The sequence below is a fragment of the Mustela lutreola genome, chromosome 9 (assembly GCF_030435805.1).
Source record: "Mustela lutreola isolate mMusLut2 chromosome 9, mMusLut2.pri, whole genome shotgun sequence".
Lineage (NCBI taxonomy): Eukaryota > Metazoa > Chordata > Mammalia > Carnivora > Mustelidae > Mustela > Mustela lutreola.
In genome coordinates, this window is record NC_081298.1 from 71,763,729 (window position 1) to 71,789,272 (window position 25,544).

Sequence of the window (25,544 nt, forward strand, 5' to 3'; positions counted from 1 at the left end):
CTTTTTTGTACCCACTCAAAGCAGCCAGAGAAGTGGGGGGCCCAAGACAGGCAACATTTGAAAGAAAGTGAAACTATTCCTTGGTATTCTCCAATTCCCTCTTTCAGGATCTGTTTACCACTTTCTGGGGCTATCCCCATCCCTGTACCTCTCAGCTCCCTCTGATCTAAAACTGGGCTCATTGCAATACTCCCCCACAGCAAAGCTGGGGTTGTCTCAGCTGGAATTCTTTGTGCTACCTGACTGAATTATGGATATAGCCCCTGCTAAATGATCTCTCTCTTTGTGATTTTGTTACCCTTCTCATTTATTCTTGCCAACATTGCCAGAACTATCTCTCTAAAACACCAATTCTTCAAATAACTTCTGTGCTCATGTTGCAACAAAAGGTTCCTAAAAACAAGAGTTCAAACAAGTGCTTCTCCCCCTGCATTATTACCCACTTACACACTCCCCTTGAGCTATAGAACCCACTTTTCCCGCCTTACACCTTTGCTCTTGTTGTTCCCACTGATTGGGGTGCCATTCTCTTTCCTGTTTGTCATGTCTGGCACCTACCTCAGCACCTAGCATACTGAATGAATGAGTGAATGAATCAAGTATTCAACAATTCTTAATGGACCTATGGTTTGTTCTCTTAAGGGACTGCTGGATCCACAGAGTTTTGTGTGAAATGAATCTCTTTTAAAAACCTCATACTAGGGGTGCCTGGGTGGCTCAGTGGGTTAAAGCCTCTGCCTTCAGCTCAGGTCAGGATCCCAGGGTGCTGGAATCAAGCCCCACATCAGGCTCTCTGCTCAGCGGGAAGCCTGCTTCCCTTCCTCTCTCTCTGCCTGCCTCTCTGCCTATTTGTGATCCCTGTCTGTCAAGTAAGTAAAATCTTAAAAACAAAAAACAAAAAAACAAAAAAACCACCCCTCATACTAGCCTCAAGACATTAAAAAATAGAGCTACCCTATGACCCAGAAATTGCACTACTAGGTATTTATCCCAAAGATACAGATGTAGTGAAAGGAAGGGACATCTGTACCCCAATGTTCACAGCAGCAATGCCCACAATAGCCAAACTGGAAGAAGACAAGATGTCCTTCAACAGATAAACAGGTAAAGAAGATATGGTTCAAATATACAATAGAATATTACTCAGCCATCAGAAAGGATGAATACCTATCATTTGCTTCAACATGGATGGAACTGGAAGAGATTATGCTGAGTGAAATAAGTCAAGCAGAGAAAGACAATTATCATATGGTTTCATTTATATGTAGAACATAAGGAATAGCACAGAGGACCATAGGGGAAGGGAGGGAAAACTGAATGGGAAGAAATCAGAGAGGGAGATAAAGCATGAGACTCTAGATTCTGGGAAACAAACTGAGGGTTTCAGAAAGGAGGAGGGTGAGGGGATGGGGTAGCCGGGTAATGGGTATTAAAGAGGGCATGTGTTATGATAAGCACTGGGTGCTACATGCAACTAATGAATCGCTGAACACCACATCAAAAACTAATGGACTCTGGGCTGGCTAACTGAACATAATAAAAAAAGTATTAAAAAAACAAAGCTAATGATGTACTATATTTGGGCTAGCTGAACATAATAATAATAAAAAAAAAGCATTCTTTTCCTGAAAAAACAAAAACAAAAACAAAAAAACCCTCATACTAGGATGCCACCAGCTGAGAGCAGCCTTATGTGTGATGTCTGAAAATACAATTCCACAACCTAAAAGACCCAGTACTTAATGGTGGAATTTCAGGTAATGTGACAGGCTAGGGAGAAAAGTCTAACACTGAATGTACTGAATGTACTGAAATGAATGTACTGAAAGCTTAGTACATTAAATGTTCAGATATTCATTTATTTATATTCTACCTTCTTCCAGAATATACTTAAATGGTTCACTATGTTAGGTCTATCTTTCTCACTTGGGCCTTCTTTCCATTACAGATGGGCCACTGAGACTCAGAAGGGTTGAGCAGCCCATCTAAATCCATGTTATTAGTGAGAAGAGGGGTCAGACTTATCTGACACTGAAGCTTCCAACTGTTTATGGTATTATGTTGTTGACACCTTAAAATCAAGACTTGTAGGAAACCACCTGCTTTGCCAATGTAAGGCTGCTGCCTTACTGCCTTACTTGCAGTTTAGGTGTCCTCAGAATTTCTTCTCTCTCAAGGTTTTTGGTTTTTTGTTTTTTTAAAAAAATCTTTTTTTTTTTTTAAGATTATATTTCTTTATTAGTCAGAAAGAGAGGGGGAGAAAGCACACAAGCAGTCAGAGAGGCAGGCGAGGCGGAGAGAGAGGCAGGCTGAGCAAGGAGCCCAATGCCGGGCTCAATCCCAGGACCCTGGGATCATTATCTGAGCTGAAGGCAGCGACTTAACCCACTGAGCCACCCAGGAGCCCCTCTCTCAAGGTTTTAAACAGTCTCATATACACCAAAAATGTTCAGGAAATGTTTGCAGACTGATAATAAATGAGATGTTATATAAAACAAGGAAAACAGTTTTGGGGTGCAAAGTTCCTATTAATAGTCTGAGTGATATGTAGGGAACACTATACCTATTATAGTCATCAATCCAGTTACAGTATTTAATTTATTTTAAAAATTTAATTAGCCAACATATAGTATATAATTAGTTTCAGATGTAGAATTCAGTTTTTTTATCAGTTGCATATAACACCCAGCACTCATCACAACACATGCCCTCCTTAATGCCTACCACACAATTACCGTAAGTTTTTGTCCTATAGTTAAGAGACTCTTGTGGTTCTCCCTCTCTGATGACTTCCCATTCAGTTTTCCCTCCCTTCCCTTCTGATCCTTTGTGCTATTTCTTATATTCTACATATGAGTGAAACCATATGATAATTGTCTTTCTCTGACTTATTTTGCTTAGCATAATACTTTCCAGTTCCACCCACATTGATGTAAATGAAACTATTCATCTTTTCTGATGGCTGAAAAATATTCCATTTATTCCATATATACTAATTTTCCAGATATACCACATCATCTTTATTTATTCACCTGTCAATGGACATCTTGTCCCCTTCCACAGTTTGGCTATTGTGGAAAATGCTGAAATGAACACTGGGCTGCAGGTGTCCCTTCAGACTACTACATTTGTATCTTTGGGGTAAATGTCCCATAGTGTAATTGTGGGGCTACAGGGTAGCTCTATTTTTAACTTCATGAGGAACCTCCATACTGTTTTCCAGAGTGGCTGTATCAGTTTGCATTCCCACCAACACTGTAAGAGGGTTTCCCTTTCTCCATATCCTCACCAACATTTGTTGTTTCCTGTCTTGTTAATTTTAGCCATTCTGATTGGTGTGAGATGGTATCTCACTGTGGTTTTGGTTTGTATTTCCCTGACGCTGAGTGATGTTGAACACTTTCATGTGTCTATTGGCCATTTGGATATCTTCTTTGCAGAAATGTCTGTTCATGTCTTCTGCCCATTTCTTGATTGGAATATTTTTCTCTGGGTGTTGAGTTTGATAAGTTCTTTACAGATTTTGGATACTAGCCCTTTATTTGATATGTCATTTGCAAATATTTTCTCCCATTCGTTCGGCTGTCTTTTGGTTTTGTTGACTGTTTCCTTTGCTGTGCAAAAGCTTTTTATCTTGATGAAGTCTTGATGAAGTTCATTTTTGCCCTTGCATCCCTTGCCTTTGGTGATGTTTCTAGGAAGAAGCTGCTGCGGCTGACGTCAAAGAGGTTGCTGTGCTATCTGTGTTCTCCTCAAGGATTTTGATGGATTCCTGTCTCACATTGAGGTTTTTCATCCATTTTGTGTCTATTTTTGTATGTGGTTTAAGGGAATGGTTCAGTTTCATTCTTCTGCACATGGCTGTCCAATTTTCCCAACACCATTGTTGAAGAGACTTTTTCCATTGGTCATTCTTTCCTGCTTTGTTGAAGATTAGTTGATTGTGGAGTTGAGGGTCCATTTCTGGGCTCTCTATTCTGTTCCATTCATCTCTGTGTCTGTTTTTGTGCCAGTACCATACAGTCTTGATGATTACAGCTTTGTAATAGAGCTGGAATTGTGATACCGCCAACTTTGGTTTTCTTTTTCAACATTCCTCAGGCTATTCAGGGTCTTTTCTGGTTCCACAAAAATTTTAGGATTATTTGTTCCATTTCATTGAAAAAAGTTAATGGTTTTTTGATAGGGATTGCATTAAATGTGTAGATTGCTCTAGGTAGCATAGACATTTTTACAATATTTATTCTTCCAATCCATGAGCATGGAATGTTTTTCTATTTTTTGTGTGCCTTCCTCAATATCTTTCACGAGTATTCTATAGTTTTCAGAGTACAGATCTTTTAACTGTTTGGTTAGGTTTATTCTGAGGTATCTTATGATTTTTGGTGCAATTGTGAACAGGATCAATTCCTTGATTTCTCTTTCTGCTGCTTTATTGTTAGGGCATAGAAATGCAACAGATTTCTGTGCATTGAAAAATAAAAATATATATATATAGTCATAGGATTATGACTTTGCTGAATTCCTGTATCAGTTCTAGCAGTTTTTTGGTGGAGTCTTTTGGGTTTTCCAAATAGAGTATCATGTCATCTGTGAAGAGTGAATGTTTGACTTCTTTGCCAGTTTGGATGCCTTTTATTTCTGATTGCTGAAGCTAAGATTTCCAATACTATACTGAACAACAGTGGTGAGAGTGGGCATCCATGTCACGTTCCTGACCTTAGGGGAAAATCGTTCAGTTTTTCCCCACTGAGAATATTTGCTGTGGGCTTTTCATATATGGCTTTTGTGATAATGAGGTATGTTCCCTCTATCCCTACATCATGGAAAATTTATATCAAGAAAGCATGCTGTATTTTGTCAAATGCTTTTTCTGCATCAACTAAGTGGGTCATATTGCTCTTATCCCTTCTTTTATTAATGTGATGTATTCATGTTGATTGATTTGTGAATACTGAACCACCTTTGCATCCCAGGAATAAATCCCACTTGGTTATGGTGAATAATCCATTTAATGTACTCTTGGAGCCTACTGTTTAGTAGCTTGGTGAGAATTTTTGCATCCATATTCATCAGGGATATTGGTCTGTAATTCTCCTTTCTGGTGGGGCCTTCCTCTGGTTTTGAGATCAAGGTAATGCTGGCCTCATAGAATGAGTATGAAAGTTTTTCTTCCAATTTGATTTTTTGAAACCACTTCAGAGGAATAGGTATTAGTTCTTTTTAAAATGTTTGGTAGAATTTCCCTGGGAAGCCCTGCAGCCCTGGACTCTTGTTTGCTAGGAGATTTTTGACTACTGCTTCAATATCTTTGCTGGTTATCAGTCTGTTCAGGTTTTCTATTTCTTTCTGTTTCAGTTTTGGTAGTTCATATGTTTCCAGGATTGTGTCCATTTCTTCCAGATTGCCTAATTTGTTGGCATATAGTTGCTCATATATTCATTATATTTCCTTGGTGTTGATCATGATCTCTCCTCTTTCATTCATGATTTTATTTGGGTCTTTTCTCTTTTCTTTTTAGTAGATCTGGCTAGGGGTTTATCGATCTTATTAATTCTTTCAAAGAACCAGCTTCTAGTTTCACTGATCTGTTCTACTAGTCTTTTGGTTTCTATTTCCTTGATTTCTGCTCTAATTCTTATTGTTTTTCTTCTCTGACTTGGTTTAGGTTCTATTTGCTGTTCTTTCATGAGCTCCTTTAGGTGTAAGGTTGGCTTGTGTACTTGAGACTTCTCTAATTTCTTGAGAAAAGCTTATATTGCTAGGTACTTCCTTCTTAGGACCACCTTTGCTAAATCCCAAAGTTTTTTTTTTTTTTTCTATTTTAATTTTTTTTATTTTTTATAAACATATATTTTTATCCCCAGGGGTACAGGTCTGTGAATCACCAGGTTTACACACTTCACAGCACTCACCAAATCACAGAACAGTTGTAGTTTCATTTTAATTTGTTTCCATGAAATTTTTTAAGTACTCTTTAATTTTCTGGTTCACCCATTTATTCTTTAGTAGGATGCTCTTTAACCTCCAAGTGTTTGAGTTCCTTCCAAATTTCATCTTGTGATTAAGTTCAAGTTTGAAAGCATTGTGGTTGGAAAATATGCAAGGAATAATCCCAATCTTTTGGTACCTGCTGAGACCTGATTTGTGACCCAGTATGTGATCTATTCTGGAGAATGTTCCATGTGCACTTCAGAAGAATGTGTATTCTGCAGCTTTAGGATGAAATGCTCTGTCCATTTAAAAAAAAAATTCAAATTTCCTTGTTGATCTTCTGCTTAGATGATCTGTTTGTTGCTATGAGTGGGGTTTTGAAGTCTCCTAATAATATTGTATTATTATTAATGTGCTTCTTTAATTTGGTTATTAATTGGTTTATGGGATTGGCTGTTCCTAAATTAGAAGCATAAATATTTATATTTGTTAGATCTTCTTGTTGGATAGACCCTTTAGGTATGATGAAGTAGTCCTCTTCATTCCTTACTATGGTCTTTGATTTAAATCTAATTTGTCTAATGTGAGAATTGCTACCTCAGCTTTCTTTTGATGCCCACTGGCATGATCAATGCCACCCCCTCACTTTCAATCTGGAGATGTCTTTAAGTATTTGGATGTCTTTAAGTATACAGTATATGGATGGGTCTTCTTTTTTTATCTAATCTGATACCATGTGTCTTTTGATTGGAGCATTTAGCCCATTTACATTCAGAGTAACTATTGAAAGATATGAATTTATTGCCATTGTATTACCTGTAAATCCTTTCTGTAGATTGTCTGTTTCTTTCTAGTCTATGTTACTTTTGGGCTCTCTCTTCACTTACAGGATCCCCTTTAATATTTCTTGCAAGACTGGTTTAGTGATCACAAATTTCTTTATTTTCTGTTTGTCCTTATAGCTCTTTATCTTTCCTTCTATTCTGAATGACAGCCTTGCTGGATAAGATATTCTTTGCTGCATGTTTTTCTCATTTATTGCCCTGAATATATTACGCCAGCCCTTTCTGACCTGCCAGGTCTCTGTAGATAGGTCTGCTGCCAGTCTACTGTTTCTAATATTGTAGGTTAAGGAGTTCCTGCCTCAAGCTGCTTTCAGGATTTTCTCTGAAATCTGCAAGCTTCACTATTATATGTTGGGGTATTGATCTATTTTTATTGATTTTGGGGGGCATTCCCTCTACCTCTTGGACTTGAATGCCTGTTTCCTTCTCCAGATTAGGGAAGTTCTCAGCTATGATTTGCTAAATTTACCTTCTGTCCGTCTTTCTCTCTCTCTTTCTTCTTCCTCTGGGACCCCAATTATTCTAATATTGATTCACTTTATGGTATTGCTGATTTTTTGAAGTCTCCCCTCATGGTCCATTAGTTGTTTTTCTCTCTTTTCATCAGCTTCCTTCCTTTCCATTAGTTTGTCTTCTATGTCACTGGCTCTCTCTTCTACCTCATTTACCCTAACTGTTAGAGCATCCAACTTAGTCTGCATCCCAGTTAGAGAATTTTTAACTTTGGCCTGATTAGATTTTATTTCTGCACAAAGAGATTCTCTAGTGTCTTTCATGCTTTTTTCAAACCCAGCTAATAACTTTATAATCATTATTCTGAATTCCAGATCTGACATTTTATTTATATCCATATCACTTAGATATGTGGCAGAAAGTATTACCTCTGGTTCTTTCCTTTGTTTTGAATTCTTACTAGTTATTTTGCCCACAGAAGAATGGACGAACAAGAGAACAAAACAAAACAAAACAAAATCAACCACAGTAGACATATCCAAAGAGGTCAGAATCCAAAAAAGGAAAGAAAAAGAAAAAAAGGGTGAAAAAAGAGAATATAGAATCCCAGGTGGACAAAACAGGGTGATCCACTTTGTCCTGGGTGTACTGGGGTCTGTTTGTTAGAAGATACTAAATCTCAAAATTGTAAAGAAAGCAAAACTTATATATAAACAAAAATAAAATTTAATACAATGAAAGGAAACCAGAAATGAATATATCTATAAAATATAAATGTAAAAATGTTAAATATTAAAAATTCATGTTAAAAAATAACTTAGAAACAGAGTTGATAAAATAAGGAAATAGTTGAAAAGGGGAAATTTTTAAAATTGAAAGATAAAAGAATAATGAAGAAGAGCCCTCAAATTCTATATAACATTTTCCACTAGTGCTGGAGTTTTGCAATTCTGTGTGCTTGGTAAACTTGATATTCTCCTAATGCTATAGCTGGTCATCTTGTGGAGGGACTTGCTGTGCTGATTTTCAGGAGTCTTTGCCTGGTTAGAGTTGTACCACCCTTTGCCAAGGGGCCAGGCTCAGTGTAAGCTGCTTTGGGTTCTTCTATGTAGCTTTCATTCCCTGGAGGCTTTCTGTGCTACTTCAGAGGACGAAAATAAAAAATGGCAGTGTGCTGATCTCCAGCCCTGGAGCTGAAAGATGGTGGCCTCCTCTCTTTCTTAAAACCTCAGGGAAAGGCAATCTTCACTTTTCAGAGTGCCAAACTCTGCAGACTCCTGCTCTATGCACCCACAACAATCCTCCTGCCATAGGCCTGCAGGGCCCCTGCATAGACAGCAGGTTTGTGGTTTATGGCAAACCAAGCTGCAAGCCCACTCCTGGGCTCACTGACCATAGCCACCCTGCTCCAGTGCTTGGGAACTATGCTAGCTCAGGCATCCCTGTTCTTTCTGTGACCCCAGGGATCCCGAAACCGCACTATCCCATCTAGGATTCTGCCCCACTTTGCCACCTGAGCACCTTTCAGGCAGGGACATCTCTCAGTGGGGCAGACTTCTAAAACTCCTGATTTTGCACTCTGGGGCTATATCACTTTACAGTAGCTGATTTATAGCGGCTCCCTCTCCCCACTGTTTATCATACTATATTACATCTCCTCAGATTCACTTCTCCACACCACTTCTTGCAAAAAATGGTTGTTTTTCTATTTGTAGAATTCCAGCAATTCTTTTCTTACATCTCAGGTTGAATTCGTAGGTGTTCAGAATGCTTTGACAGTTATCTAGCTAAATTAAAGGGACTAGATGAAACCAGGTCCTTTATTCTTCCACCATCTTGCCCCCCCCAACTACCGCATTTTAGATAATATTTTACCAAATGGGCTAACCTAATATCCTTGGTCAAGCTGTCTATTCCAGCGTTGCCACCCATATACCCAGATTTATTTGGTATTATCTGATGTATGCTACAAATGTTTGGTCAAATGATTACTAACAGAGAATTATAGAGCAGAGTCATATATTCTCAGGTCCTAAGAAATAGATGGCCCCATAACAGGGCGATCAATTCTGATCTGCTACCAAATCTGGTGGAGCCTCTTTTGTCAAAGGTTTATACACTGAAAACTACCATTTTTCAAATATAAGTGAATTTTGTCTTTTTTCCTTCACCTATTTAGCAGGATTCTACTTATCTAGAATGGCTGAGTGGCAAACTAAACGTGGAATATTCTTGAGTTATCTTTCTGGACATTGGTGTCATTCTAAATATATGGTCACATTTACAATGACATTTACATATACAGTAAACATACAACCCATCATTGTCAACACAAAAATATGCTATGTATTAAGGAAAGACTTGACTCAGTTGGTTCCTATGATCAATAAGTTTAGCAAACTCTATTAGGTGTGATGAGCAAAGAGGAAAAAATTATATACATACTTCAGATTTTAATATATTCTTCAGCTTGTTAACCTCCAAATTAGTATCTTGGACCTTCTGTTTTATGTCATTAAGTTCATTGTGCGTATCATTCAATTTTTTAGACAGGGCCTATAAGAAAAAGATAGCTAGATTTGACTATGGAAAAAGTAAAAAAACAAAAAAAAAAACAAAAAACAAAACAAAACAAAAAACCCTCTGTGTCAAAAATCACCATAAATTTTAAATATTTTTAATAAATAGTGATAAATAAAAGTTAATATACCTAATATACAAAACTCATAAAAACCTAAAACACCCCAAATTCTCATGCCTTTTAATATCACACTCTTCACCTTAAGACCTTGCAACTCCTTCCAATGAGTCGAAGTCCATTTAACCACACCTCTTTCTAAACTTGCCTTCACAATTTGTTTGGCTAATGGAACAATAAACAATAAAACACAAATACAGACTTGAAAATTATTTATTTATTTATTTATTTATTCATTCATTTATTTATTTATTTATGTTCTGGGACTTTTGTTTGCTGCTTTTGAGAATACTGCAACTATTACCGTGTGAATAAATCTGGGTGAGTCTGTGGGATTATGGGTGACATGAGGTCCATTATCCTACTAGTGAAAAAACAAAACAGAAAACACAAGAATCAAAATAGTAAATAAGCGAAGAACCCAAGCAGAAAATTCACAAAAAGGATGCACAAGTAGATAATACTTGAAAAAAGTTAAAATTTACTAGTAATCAAAAATATGTGTTTAACTTTTTAAACTTTTGGATTTTTAAATTTTAATTTTAAAAATAATTTTTAAAATCAAATACTATGTTGCCTATCAAATTAGCAAAGAATTAAAGTTACTCTGTTATGGCAAGGAATAAGCATTTCCATGTATCTTGGTGTAAACATAAATTTGCATAAAGCAAATCTGTGGTCTGCTACCTGTTATCTATCATCTATTTCAAGAAACATTTTTAAATGTTCATAAAAACAGGAAAGACAAATATGTTGTTTTGGAAAAATATTTTTTGAAGGTGGGACATTGATACATAAGTATTCACTACCTTTGAAAATGTCCACTTAGAAAAGTTTTTATTTTTAATTTATAAAACGAACTTCATAAACTCTGATTTGATTTAAAACTAGAAAAATTTAACATAAAGGATGTTCACTAAGGCAGTATCTGTTATGGTGAAAATATTCACATTAAGTGAATGATGTCATAAAAAATAGTATCTACATAGTCCATATACAAGATATCTATGAGAAATGTTTAGAGTAACTTTTTAAAAAGATTTTACTTATTTATTTGACAGAAAGAGAGAGAAAAAGCACAAGCAGGGAAAGTAGAAGGAGAAGCAGGCTCCCCGCTGAGCAGGGAGCCCGATGCGGGACTTGATCCCAGGACCCCAAGATCATGACCTGAGCCAAATGGGGCAGTCGCTTAACCATGTGAGCCACCCAGGTGCCCCTAGAATAATTTTTAATAACAAAGGAAAATGTTCATCTATATTTTGTGAAAAAGTCAGGATAAAACACTAAAAATACTTTCTCCTAATTTTTTAAAAATTGTGATTTTGAGGATGATATTTTTTTAAAGGCTTCTGCTTTTTAAATTTTCTATGATATGGTACTAAACTTGTGGTCCACAGAGTGATCCGTCTTCTACCCCTTGGGCCTATAACTCAAACAAAGGGAAAAAACTATTCCTGAACAAATGTAAATTGTTTAAACAACAATTTTCTTATAATTATTAAAAAACATTTATGAAGTTTACAAAGCAGAGGAGTGCATATGATGTCACAGTAAGCTAATAATAGCTACAAGAGATTTATCCAGTGATTACGTTAGATGCTCCAATGAGTGCTTTTCAGGAATATTTTCATTTGCTTTCCATTTCTACATATATAAACTGAGATTCAGAGAAGTTAAATGGTATAATCCCACAGCCAGGCAGGACATTCAAACTCATGAATCTTAAATACTCCACTCTACTGCCTTATCATGTAGAAAAAAGCTTGATATAAAATGGCATGTGGTTTTATCCCAGTTACATTAAAAATTCATGTAAATGAAAGTATAAAAAGTATTTAAAACACATGGAAAATCAGTAAAAAAAAATACGTTAACATATTTTTACCATTTTGCCATTTACCATTAACATGGTAAAAAGTGTTCAATCTAGTTTTTCACAAATATAAGGTATATTTACTTTTAGTCTATTTGCTCTAGCTATAAGTAGAGTATATAAAAGTAGATCTTATTCATATGTTTTTTATTGCTATACATTAACTCAAAAAAACCTTTCAGAATAATTTTAGATTTACAGAAAAGTTGTGAAAATGGTCCAAAGGGGGCGCCTGGGTGGCTCAATGGGTTAAAGCCTCTGCCTTTGGCTCAGGTCATGATCCCAGCATCCTGGGATCAAGCCCTGGGATCGAGCCCCGAATCGGGCTCTCTGCTCAGCGGGGAGCCTGCTTCCTCCTCTCTCTCTCTCTGCCTGCCTCTCTGCCTACTTGTGATCTCTGTCTGTCAAATAAATGAATAAAATCTTAAAAAAAAAAAAAAAGAAAGTGGTATAAAGAGTCCCCATCTACCCTATACTTGATGTCTTCTTACATCAGTGTGGTATAATTATCACGTATTAATGAAACAATATTGATATATTACTAACTAAAGTCCATATTTTATGCAAAATTACTTTGTTTTTATATAGTATGCTTTTTCTATCCCAGGGTCCCATTATTCATTAATTTTTTTTAAGAAAATATTTTATTTATTTATTTTCAGAGAGAGGATGTGTGAGCAGGGAGAGGGGCAGAAGGAGAGGGAGAGATAGAATCTCAAGAAGACTCCCTGCTGAGTGTGGAGCCTGATGTGGGCTTGATCTCACCTGGGCTCAATCTCCCCACTGTAAGACAATGACCTGAGCTGAAATCAAGAGTCAGAACCTTAACCAACTGAGCCACCCAAACATTCTTCATTAATTTTTGACCAAAGTATTTTAACAGCTCAGGCAATTTTTTTTATAATAACAAATTATTGCAGTTTTATATCTGTTTATATAAATAAAAAATATTTAACAATTAAAACTACAGACTTTCATGATGCAAACTAAACACACTGAGAGTGAAAGCAAGTGAGGGCACCATTTAGACGAAGTCATTTTAAGTGGGGTAAGAAAGCTTCCAAAAAGAGTTTTTTATGCTCAAATTAAAATAATGATATTGGAAATGAAAAGAGTGGATATACTGAAATATATTGGCTTAAAGAGGGAATAATTATAAAATTTCCCAAAGAATCACAGTGCTAAAGAGGACCAAAATATGTAGCGTAGTCCATACATTCATACTTAAAAAGAATAATAGTCCATCAAATAAATCTATCGGTCTCTCAAAAGTTTCTGAAGACTTTTATCGTCCTTTGTTAATATGTTCAAATATTTATTGTCAAGGAAGTACTTCCTAAGGTTTAATATAAATCTATTATATCACCACTCCCTCTTTCCTTTAATACGTCATGTCTGAAAATTTCATTTAGAAATTATGTGGCATATTCTGTGTAATAAAGATTTAAAAAATGGCTGATTCCAAAGTCTGAGCTCTTCTACAAAATGAAATGAGGACTGTGTCTCAGAAAAAAACAAAAATTGTCTTGGAGAAAAAAGATTCTACGTGGAAATATACCTGGTTTTCTTGTTTAGCTTTAGAAAACTGTTCTTGGAGACCGTCATTCTCATGAGCCAAGAGATCCCTTTCCCTGGCAATCTGAGCCAGCTCATCATTTGTTTCATCCAATTGCCGACGCATTCTGGAAATGTCTTGTTCACACATAATTAGGGCTTCAGTAGACTGTCTATTCCACAGATCAAATAATACATAAGAAGAGACATTTTACCAAAAACAGAATAACAAATTCTCATAAGATAGAAGAGTGACAGTTAAGCAAGAAAACATTTGACATTTTAAACACATTTAAAATTTAAATATAGCTCACAGGAATTTCTCTATGTTACCTACAGTTCACAATAAAAAGGGAGGTTAAATATACATAATAGTCAATGATTTGCTAAGTATTTCAAAACTTCTGATGTTCCAAGTATAAGAAAGCCTTCATTCTACCTCTAGCTGCTATAGCTTAGCCTTCTTTGCAGGTTCTTTGTCCTTTGTCCTCTTAAAAATTAATGGTTCTCAGGGCGTAACTCTCAGCCTCCTTCCTCTTCTCACTCTACCCCTTACTCAGAAAATCCATTCATAGCCATGGCTCCCAGCCCCATCTTCAGATGACTCTGAATTCTTATCTCTAGCCTCAGCCTCTTCCTTAATACTTCAGACTAATATTTAACTGATTACTAGACATATCTACAGAAAAGTCTCAAAGGCTCTTCAAATTCAGAGGAAAATCATGTGTTTCCGCATACTTTCTTAAAGCCCAGTTCATCCCTAGCCAGAAACCTGGCATTCTCCTAGATTCTCTCCCTCATAAGCACCTCACTCCTCTCTCCCAACCCATCTACCCCAATCTAGCATCATCTCTTCAGCCTGGGTAATTTTTCTAACACAAAAATCTTCCCAATTTTCTTTAATGATTTCTTATTGTCCAAAAGATAAAATCAAGACTCATTTGTCTATACCACAGGCCTCTGCCTAGTTAGACTTTCCTTCTACTGCTTCTCGTATACTTTGGGTTCCAACACACTTACCTACTTGTCATTCAAGAGGCTCTTGAATGTGATCTGTGGTTCTTTGCTATTCCTTTTACCTTTACATGGCTAACACCATGTTTTCTTTTACTTCCCTAGACAGACTTATGCCTCCTTTCAACATTAGAAAGTTATCACCTCATAGGTAATACTAAGCCCCTTGTCTCCTACTGTCTTTGTACCTAACATTGTACTTTGCCCCCAATAAGTGCTCAAATTTTGGTGGAGTGAACGATTTACCTTGATGCCTGTTCCATCTCAGCAATGATATTCTTCATGCCTGAAATGGTCTTTTCCTTGAAAAATAATACAAGTATTAAATAAAAAAATTATTTTAAACAATTTCTCTTAAAACTAAATGAACAAAAAGAAATCCTCCCTTTCTGATTCCCATTCAGTTTTAAACATTCACATCTATTCTTTTCTACACTTTAAAACTAAAGCATATATATCAGTGTACATGTACTGGATAAAAGCAAGATTATGCTTATAAAAGACCACACTTAGGTACATTGGTATGAAATCAATATAGCAAATACTTTGTTAAAATGTTCTGTGTAGTCACCTAGCAACACAAAGACCCCATAATCACCCTGTTCTTGTTGGCAAACCAGTGGTTTGACATTGGAGTGTTGTATACTGGGAACAGAACTGATTTACCTCCTCACTTCTCCATGTTGTAAAACCCAGCAAAGTGAATTATGTAACACTAATTTTAATTCTGAGCAATAATAACTGTGATCAAGTAAATTATTTATATTAGTCATCAACATCATCTTCAAAAAGCTATTCCAAATGAATTACTTATAAAAGTATACTATTAATTTTAGATGTAAGCTAATAAAGAGATAAGCATTAGGCATAGAGCAAAAATATAAAAATAAACTCCTAGTGAGGGGGAATTAATGGAATCGGTTAAGGCTTGGGGTGTGAATATCCTAATGCCATCAATACCATCCTTACACCTCATCTTTCTAAAACTCTCATTGATCCTGAACTAGTTATATATAACTATACACAAATAATTAGGGCTACATTAGATCTTAAAAAAAAAAGGAAGAAAATTATTCTTTCATTAAGGAACTACATTTCATTTTGCCCTTTGAATTTTCAAATCCTTAGTAACCAAGCAGTAAGATGAAAAACTAAATCCGTATTTCCCAACCAGTTCTGTTCCTGTTCTTTAGAGAGACAGTTGTGTGTATGTGAGTGTATGTTAGTTATCTTCCTTTATTCATGTGCTCCTCTTGAGGGTATTTTAACTCCAGTTTCCCATTCTGCTTTCTGGTAAAATGGTGCAGAGTCCACATCTGGCAGTAATGAATAGCAGGATATAGTTAAAATACGTATTAGCAAAACAGTTAAACCCCTTTAAGAAGCACAAACCAATAAAGAGAAAATACTGCCTAAAATGGAATATTTACACAAGGTTTTAAAATATAACAATACATTTCTAAATAAATTCTATCATCTAATTCTAAAAAACTAACTGAACTTCTAGTGTTTCTGAAAGCCATTAGTTGGTAAAACTTTAAATATGGGTTATAATGACATCCTTTATCAGCAGAAATTTATATTGGAAGTAAGATTCTCTGAGAACATTGTAAAGCATCCAGACAATAAAATCACTGGGTAAAATCTAATATCCTCTTACCCTATTTTTCTCTTAATATGACCCTAATATCAATGTAATATTCCTTGTACAACCTCAATATGCTTATCCAGAGATACAGACTCAATTATTAAAAATTCAATGTGAAAAGGATGGTCATAAATCTACTTGGAAAAAAGAAATGAACTAAAATGTTTCACAAATAGTTCTGTTATTATTAAAAAACTGTGAACTTGCTATCGAGTTTTCTAACTTTAATTGGTAGCAACTAGTAAAATATGCTTTAAAACTATGATTACCAGAAAAAAACTTCTCCTTATTCACTATAATGTAGGCTTTTTCTATAGTAATCTATTTATGTAATCACCAGATTAGACTGTAAAATTACTGCTTTTTACTGAAGGGTATTTGCAAATTCAGTTCTGAAATACTATTGTAGAGAATATTTTCTCTTTTGAATGTCTAACACTGTTTTAAAAAGTTATTTTCCCTTCAGAGGATGGATGTGCTTACATTCATGATCTTTTTTTTTTTTTTACATTCATGATCTTATATGAAGGTCTTGATTTTGAGATGGATTTGCAACTCAGTATTTCTCATGAAGAAAAAAATAATGTTGGCAAGTTAGCAGAATCGAAGATACATGAAATATTAGATATAGCAGAGGAAATCAATTTAGAAATTTCTAAATAATTTGTTTCTAAATGTAAGTGTTTTTAAGAAAATCGTGCCAAACTATTCAAAAAGTGTTCTGAATAAAATGAGAAGTAAAACTCTACTTCCCCAAACCCATAAAATATCAAAAATATTAAGGCATAACTATAAAGTAATGAGTCAGCCTTTTCAACAAATCAAAATTTACTATCTCATGAACTTAGATAGCAAGATCTCAATTGTGCTCATGATTCCCAAATCTATTAACTTCACTTCAACTTTCTCTCCAAACTTAAAAATCCAAGAGTCTATGACTATTTCAACTATGTGTTCCAAAGACATGTCAATAATCTTCCTAAGCCTGTTTTATTTGTTTCTTAGTTCATGCACAGTAACTATCCATGTAGTTTCTAAGTCAGAAAGCACACCTTGTCAATCTTCCCTAAAAGATCTGTTTTCTTACAGATACTGCTACTATCCTAACAAAATTCTTATTGTTTTTCTCATGGCTGGTATCCTTGTCACTACACTCATTTCCCTATAGTCCATTCTTTACATGGATTAACAAGCGCCAGAATATTTGTTTCAACAAAAATATCTAACTGTGACACATCTTTTACAGTATTTAAATGATCCTCTATATCCATGATGATAGAGTCTAAACTCAATATCACATGTATTTCTATGATTTGTTGCTTAACCGTCCCACATCATCTTTTGCTACCCAGCCCTCCTCCCATACTGACTTCTCTTGAGATTCTTTTATGAAAGTCACTGGGCTTTCACAGAAGCTGCTTAACCTGTCTGGATCTCCCATTCTCTCACTGTCCCCTTTGTCTAAATCTTGTCCCGGCTATTCCTAGTCATCAGACAGCAGCCCAGGCACTTCCTGGAAGGCTCTCTAGATCTTTCTCCTCCCCTAATCCAACCCCCAGCCTGAATAAGATGTGTTTCTGCCTAACTCCATTTGCACATTATGTACATATTGTTATTGCACTTAGCACATTCCATCATGATAACATCTTAATTTATCTTTCTCCCAATTATACTACAGCCTTATGGAAGGCATACCAACTCAACCTCAGTTTCTAACATTGTACCTGGTACATGCCAATAAATGTTTGTTAAATGCATGGATGGGTGGATGGATGGACAGAGGGATAAATGAATAAATTAGATCCCTTAGAGAGGGAAAAGACCTTATTATAATGATGCTACCTTCACTTAAATCATTCGTGGGAAACAGTTTAGGAATTGTCTTCAGAATTGGTTTATGAAATAGAAAAGGGTATCAATATTTCTCTGCCTTTTTGGCAACACCTTTGTTAGCGTTCTTTGAACAACAAAAAATGTGGGATGGAGATTATCATCCATCTTTATTTACCAGCTACATATGATCTATTCTCAAAGGCTGAGGAGGATGCAAAAATATGCTTCTAGTTTTGAGCACAATCACAAAAGGCAGTTTTAATGGACATATTGCTTCCCAAAATGGCTGTCTGAAAATATAAGTTCTGGTGTTCTTTTAAAAACAAATCTGTCTCACCGTTTTATTACTATGCTTCACATTTTGATATTTGAATTAGTTATTACCAGTGAATGTTAATCACAAATTTATGAGAGAAAATCAATTTTAAAAAATTAGTGGACTTGAACACTCAGTTCCCAAGATTATCTTGAAATTATCTTTGAAATTTTCCAAATCAGATTCTATAGTTTCAAATCTCTAGCAAAAAAAATTGAGAAAATTCTATTATTTTATTCAGATTCAAGTTCAAACATTTCTTTTAAAGCACAGTTCTCAGAACATACTTTCATGGCCAAACTCTCTCCAAGGGATGCAATATTCTCAGATTTTTTATCCAAACATGCTTGCAGGCATTCCTTTTCTTTAGCCAGATCGTTGAGGGTTGCACCAAGAATGCTGATTTCTTCTCTCTGGGCAATACTTTGCCTGGTAAAATTGTCTAAATATGTAATCATAAAGGCATTGCTTTAATCAAGATAATTTTTTTTCTAGTTCAAGCAGATTAAAATGTTTTTCAAAGTAAATTCTCCTATATTGTGTTCAATGACTAAAAATAAGTACTGTATCCCAAACAAAAAATAGCTTTCGTTGTTAGTGATTAAAAACTAAGATGAATCATGAAATTCTAAATGACTCATAAATGTAAAAGCACAATTAACACATTTAAATTAGAACAGCAAAGGAAAGCTCTCTATCACAAGTTCTTGAAGTAGATTTACATGTGTGGTGGAGGAAGAGATGGTGCATGAGTAGTCAAAATAACCTCTCTCCCTCTAATTTCTCCACCATTGTACAGAACTTGGTAACTAAAATAATATAATATTTAATTAGTTCATCTTCAGAGTCAAATGTCTCCTGATATTTTGATTTTTCTAAAGTAGGGTTATAAAAATTCCCAGGGGGGAAAAATCCCATAAAGTCTGATTTGATTTGTGATAATAGTGTTAGTGTTGTGCCAACAGTGTCAGTGTTGAAGGCCTGATTGACTGGTATAGAATAGCAGTTTTCAAATTGCGGTTTTTCATCCAGCACCATCAGCATCATCTGGGAACTTATTAGAAATATAAATTCTGAGGTCCCATACCAGACATTCTGAATCAGAAATTCTGAGTGGGCAGAGCAATTTATATTTTCAGAAACACCCCACCCATGTGATTCTAATGCATGACAAAGTTTGAGAACCACTTGAGGATTAGTAAAGATACAAAAAGCCTTGGCCATATCTTATTTCAAAGAGCCTAGCTTCAGTGATGTTTATTAGCTCTTCAAGTCATTCTGACACACACCAAAGTTTGAGAAACCCTGGTCCACAGCTCTACAAGGGAAGTTTGTTACACCATACCACAAGGTAAAACCTTGGCAACAGTCATCCAGAGCAGTGCTAAGGGAGGTAAAACCATATGCCAAGAGGATGATCTATACAGTACTTAAAAATACATCATGTCTCTTTTCCAGAGAGCACTGTCTTTAAGGTAAATCACATGCTTTGGGTATTCTGTTATTTGAGTTCTTTCTCAATGGCATAAAATAGATACATTTTAAAACTCTAAAACACCTCTACTTATCTCCTCGCTTAAAAAAAATTCTCGACCTCACATTCCACTCAAGCTACCATACTGTTTTTCTGCTTCTGTTAATAGCTAAGTTTAAGAAACTTCTATTCTCTCCTGTCACTACCTCCTCGCTTCCCAATCATTCCTCAACCTACTCCATCTTCCACATCCAACACTCCATTCACACTTTTTTTGGTCAATGTTACCAAAACCTCCAATGTGCCAAATACAATCAATATTTTTCATTCTTACCTTCTTTCTCAAAGATATCTGAATATTGATCATACCTTCCTTTTAAAAATATTTTGCTCTCTTGCCTCCCAAAATAACACTCACTTCTGGGTTCTCTTACTTCTTTTGCTGCTTCTTACTGAGTCCTGGATCCTCTTCTCTTTCTCTACATTTTCCCTAGGCAATTTCATGGTTTTAAAATATCATTTATATGCTGATGTGTCCCAGATGTTTATCTTTAGCTTAGATTTCTCTTCTGAGATAAAAACTTATCTCTTTAACTGCTTACCTTACATTTTTATTTAGACTTAAAATATCCAAAAATGTCTTCTTTAATATTCCCCTTCTACAGTTCTCTTGTAATATTTACTATTTTAATAAAAAGCATTTCTACTCACCTAATTGTTTATGCCAGACATTTTTTAACTACAAAACAGAAAATGTTTTAAAAAAATACTCCCCATTTTAAGACGGGCTTTTTAATAGTCCTGACCAAAATTTTACTTTACAATTATAAGAAGATTAAGTTATGACCACATTTTCACAGAAATCACTGGTAAGAAACATAAATAGGATATTTCATAAAGACAATTTTCTCTATGAACCCAAGTGATAGCATATAGTCAAACATATGTACATTTGCCACCAAAATAATATACAGATATGTATTATGTTTTATTACAACACTATGGACAAGCCATAATGTAGTATGAACAGTTGTAAACTTACAAGGGATCAGGACAAATTTACAAAATGTCACTGTTTTGTTCAGCAATTTCTTCACTGAAAAATATGAAGCCATGTCTAAATATTTATGGTCCTAAATATAGTAAAAAATTTTTTACTATCAAAGAAAAAACACATTTTTCCACAATTCTTAAGTGATAAATGTTTAATTTATGGGCTATATCCAAGTTTATGTTATAACTGAAGAGAAGAAAACACGTTTTTCTACCAGATTGTAAAATATATATATTTATCATGGGGAAAAAGCTCACCAATTTTCTCATCCAAGCACATAATTTTCTCCTGAGTTAGCTGTAGCTCATACTTTTTCTTAGCAAGATGTCGCTGAGTATCCGAAAGATCTTTTTCTGTGTTTTCATATAAAAGTCTGTAAACATTTTAATAATAAAACTAATTCTGAAATTTTTATGTTTTATCAACATTTTAGCGTATTTAAATATAAAAACTGGTAAGGACAGTAATACACATTTTTTTCTTTTTGATTTTTTAAAATAAAAGTACACTAAAGGAAGAGTAAAAAGTTCTCCATCAAAATCTACTATTAGGAAAAAAAAAAAGCTACTATAAAAAAGCATTTTTGTGTTCAGTATTCAGTACTTTTTCACAATATATTTTTTAAAGTTATCATACTATACATTCAAAATTGAATCCTGTTTTTTTTTTTTTTTCACTTACACTTAATCTTTAATAATTTTTAGTCCTATAATACAGCCCTCCAAATCACCATTTTATGGCTGGAAAGTATTACATGAACAATAGCGTTTTTTTTTTTTTTTTGAGATTTTGTTTATTTATTTGTCAGAGAGAGAAAAAATGAACAAGCAGTGGGAGCAGCAGGCTCCCCACCAAGCAAAGAGCTGGATGTGGGACTCCATCCCAGGACTCTGGGATCATGACCTGAGCTGAAGGCAAATGCTTGGCCAAATGAGCCACCCAGATGTCCCAAACATAGAGTACTCTTTTTTTTTTTTTTTTTAAAGATTTTATTATTTATTTATTTGACAGAAAGAGAAAGCACGCAAGCAGGGGGAGCAGCAGAGGGAGCAGGGGGAGCAGAGAGAGCAGCAGAGGGAGCAGAGGGAGAAGCAGGCTCTCCACTAAGCAGGGAGCCCAATGCAGGGCCTCAGTTCCAGGACCCTGGGATGATGACTCGAGCCAAAGGCAGACGCTTAACCAACTGAGCCACCCCAGGTGTCCCAGCATAGAGTACTCTTGACACAATACCCACAGAAAACCAGGTTATCAGAAATACCCCACCACAACCGAAATTATAAAAACAAACCCCCCTCCAGTATATACACACCAACAGAAGTTACCATGAAAAAAAAAAAAAAACATAAAACAAAAAACCACCGACTATCAAAAGCAGAGGAAAGTACAAATGCAGTCTCCCACTACCACAAATTATGCTACGGAATTCCCCACATTTGGGGGAAATCATGCGGGTTACCACATCTGGAGTGCAATGGATAAGCCTTGCCCTGGGAAAACCACCATTGTGAGTATAAAAAATTTTTGGAAAATATAGTGAAATTCCACTGTAGTCCAAATGAAGAATCTTTTCATATGCCTTGACAAAGTATTTTCTTAGCTTTTTTTCTTGTAAAGCAGCATTTAAAATTGCATGCTAAAGGGTCCCTCACTGGCTCATTCAGTGGAGTGCACAACTCTTGATCTCAGGGTTGTGAGTTCAAGCCCCACACTGGGTATAGATATTACTTTAAAAAAAAATCCTTTAAAACTGCATGCTAAAATCAGAAGTATAAATGTAACAAGCCTATCAATTCACATAATGATGAGTCCTGAAAGAGGCATATACCTTCAAAGGCATAGTGTGGCTACTCTTATGCTATTAAATTGCATTGCAGCCATACACTTTCCAAAATAGCCATATTCCCCAGCACAACACAGGGATCCCTCTATTAAGAAAAACAAAATAGAAAATTACACACATAAGCAGAATTTCTCAAATCAGACCTTTAAATCACTGACCAACAAACCCACACCTAAAGCAGACATTTAATAACAACTTTAGAAGTAAAGCTCTTAGCTTCTTTTGCAGACTATTTTAACACTGATGTCAGAAAAGACTCTTACAACTCCTCTAAGATATATTTAGAACTTTAAACAACCGACTTTTCTTTTCTCCAAGTGCTCAGATTCATAGAGAAGATTTTTGGTTGCTTCCAAGCTTGGGCAATTATGATTAAAGCTGCTATAAAATTGTGTGCAGGTTTTTGTGTGCACATAAGATTTCAACTACTTTAAGTACAACAGAGCGCTATATGGTAAGAGTGTGTTTAGCTTTGTAGAAACTGCTGAACTGTCTAATAAAGTGGCTGTACTATTTTGAATTCCCACCAGCAATGAATAAGTGTTGTTGTTGAACCACATCCTCACCAGCTTTTATTTTCAGTGGTTGGGATTTTGTCCATTCTAATAGGTATGTAATGGTATCTCACTGTTGTTTTAATTTGTATTTCCCTGGTGACCTATGATGTAAAACACCTTTCATATGCTTATTTGCCACCTGTATATCTTCTTCGTGGAGATCTGCTAAGGTCTTGGCCCATTTTTTAATTGGGTTGTTTGTTTTCTTATTGTTGAGTTTTTTTTTTAATATAATTTTTTACTTTTTATAAACATATATTTTTATCCCCAGGGGTACAGGATTGTTGAGTTTTAAGAGTTCTTTGTATGTTTTAGATCCAGTTCTTTATCAGCTGTGTCTTTAGCATAGCAAATATTTTCTCCCAGTTGTGGCTTGGCTTCTCATATTCTTGACATTGTCTTTTGCAGAGCATAAGTCTTTAATTTTAATGAAGTACAGTTAATCAGTTATTTCTTGCATGGACTGTGCCTTTGCTGTTATACCTAAAAAAGTCATCAACATACTAAAGTCATCTAGGTTTTCTCCTGTTATCTTGTAGAGGTTTTACAGTTTTGCATTTTACATTTAGGAATGTGATCCATTCAGAATTAATCTGAAGGTTGATATCTGTGTTGCAACTATCTCTGCTCTATTGTATTGCTTTTGCTCCTTTGTCAAAGATCAGTTGACTATATTTATCTGGGTCTATTTCTGGCCTCTCTGTACTGTTCCACTGATCTATTTATCTATTCTTTTACCAATACCACACTGTCTAAATTACTGTAACTTTATCTCAAGTCTTGATGTCAAGTATGACCAGTGCTCCAACTTAGTTTTTCTTCAGTGTTCTGTTGCCTACTCTTTTGCCTCCCCTTATAAACTTTAAAATCTGCTCACTGATACCCACAAATAATTTGCTGTAATTCCAATTAGAACTTACTGAATCTGTAGATCAAGTTGAGAAGAATGGACACCTTGAAAATATTATGTTTTCCCATCCATGAATATAGAATATTTTTCTTTCTTTTAGATTAATTTATTTGCAGGGGAGGAGGGAAAGAGAATCCTTAGGCAGACTCCCTGCTGAGCACAGAGCCCAATTCAGGGTCCGACCTCATGACTCTGAGATCATGACCCAAGCCAAAATCACGAGTAGGATACTTAAGCAACTGAGCTAACGCTGGCACCCCTAGAATATTTTTCAGTTTATTTAGTTCCACTTTGATCTCTTTTGTACTTTTTTTTTCTTTTGTACCAGTCTTGTACTTTTTCTCATATAGATCTTATACATAATTTGTTAGATTTATACTTAAGATTTCATTTTGGGGGAGGTACTAATATAAATGGTACTGTGTTTTCAATTTTAAATTCTATTTCTTCATTGCTAGTATTAAAAAACAACTGATTTTTTATATTAACCACATATTCTGCAATACTGTAGCAACTGCTTATTAGTTCTAGATTTTTTGTTAATATTTTGTATTTTTGACATAGAATATCATGTCATCTACAATAGATTTTAATACTGAAATCTTTTTGGTCTCAAATACCCAGACTCAAACTGAACTGGTCTTGGAATCACTGGACACAAAGACCCAAACTAACTTTTTATTAACAGAAAGCTCTATCAATCATTCAACTATATGGAAAATTCTTCTTGGGCCTACAGATGTTTGATACACTGATGCAGACACACAGGTTTTGTTTTGTTTCGTTTTTTAATCTACTTCTAGGAAATGTTCTGAAAATACTCTAGCTTTTTACTATCATTGTCTGACACAGAAACCCAAAGAGAAGGACTTGTGCTACACTAAAATAAACCTGTTTGAAAGAAAAGTTCACCTAAGCAGTATAGGAACACAGATAATGAGTATTGGTTTTGAAACACTGGGAAATTTCTTCTTCCACCAGCAGTGAAACCCAATCAGAAATGGATTAATTTCTTTTTGGCTGATTTGGCTTGGAATACTATGGAACTTCAGTTTAGAGATACAGGAATCCAGATATGTGTGCTGAATGGCGCTTACGACTCAATTTCTAGTGTATGTTCACACACGGGACAAAACATAATTTTCTTACCAACTGACAAAATAGAAAACAGGAACAACAATATTTTAATTATAATCAATGTAGTTGGATTATGTAGCTTCTAATTAGATTATCTGTAATTCCTTGCCTTTTGTAAATGTATATAATATGAATATATTATAAGGTATAAGATATTGATTTATAAAAAATAAACTGACAGCTGACTTCTCAGCAGAAATAATGTACATCTAAGATAGTAGAAAGATATTATCAAAGTATTAAAATAAAAATAATTCCCAACTTTTAGAATTCTCTACCTAGCAAAAATATCGTTCAATATCAGCAAGGTTACAACAGGGGTGGTGAGAAATGCTCAGCTTTTGAGTATATTTTGAAGACAAAACAAACTTCATTGGATATGGATATATGAAGCCACAGATTAT

General features: G+C 35.1%; 1 protein-coding gene across 5 annotated transcripts in view; it reads right to left on the reverse strand.

Annotated features, from left to right (window-relative positions):
• The window catches only part of TSGA10 (testis specific 10), a 152,244-nt gene that overhangs the window by 77,857 nt on the left and 48,843 nt on the right, over positions 1 to 25,544 (reverse strand). For all 5 annotated transcript variants that reach the window (XR_009344836.1, XM_059134717.1, XM_059134716.1 and 2 more), the window contains exons 10-14: positions 20,954 to 21,069; positions 18,456 to 18,610; positions 14,618 to 14,673; positions 13,362 to 13,530; positions 9,678 to 9,788 (exon numbers count right to left, since the gene is read on the reverse strand). Coding sequence is in view for 4 of the 5 variants with exons in the window: in XM_059134717.1 (XP_058990700.1) it covers positions 9,678 to 9,788; positions 13,362 to 13,530; positions 14,618 to 14,673; positions 18,456 to 18,610; positions 20,954 to 21,069 (607 nt within the window). In the remaining variant the exon portion in view is untranslated. The remainder of the gene's footprint in view (positions 1 to 9,677; positions 9,789 to 13,361; positions 13,531 to 14,617; positions 14,674 to 18,455; positions 18,611 to 20,953; positions 21,070 to 25,544) is intronic.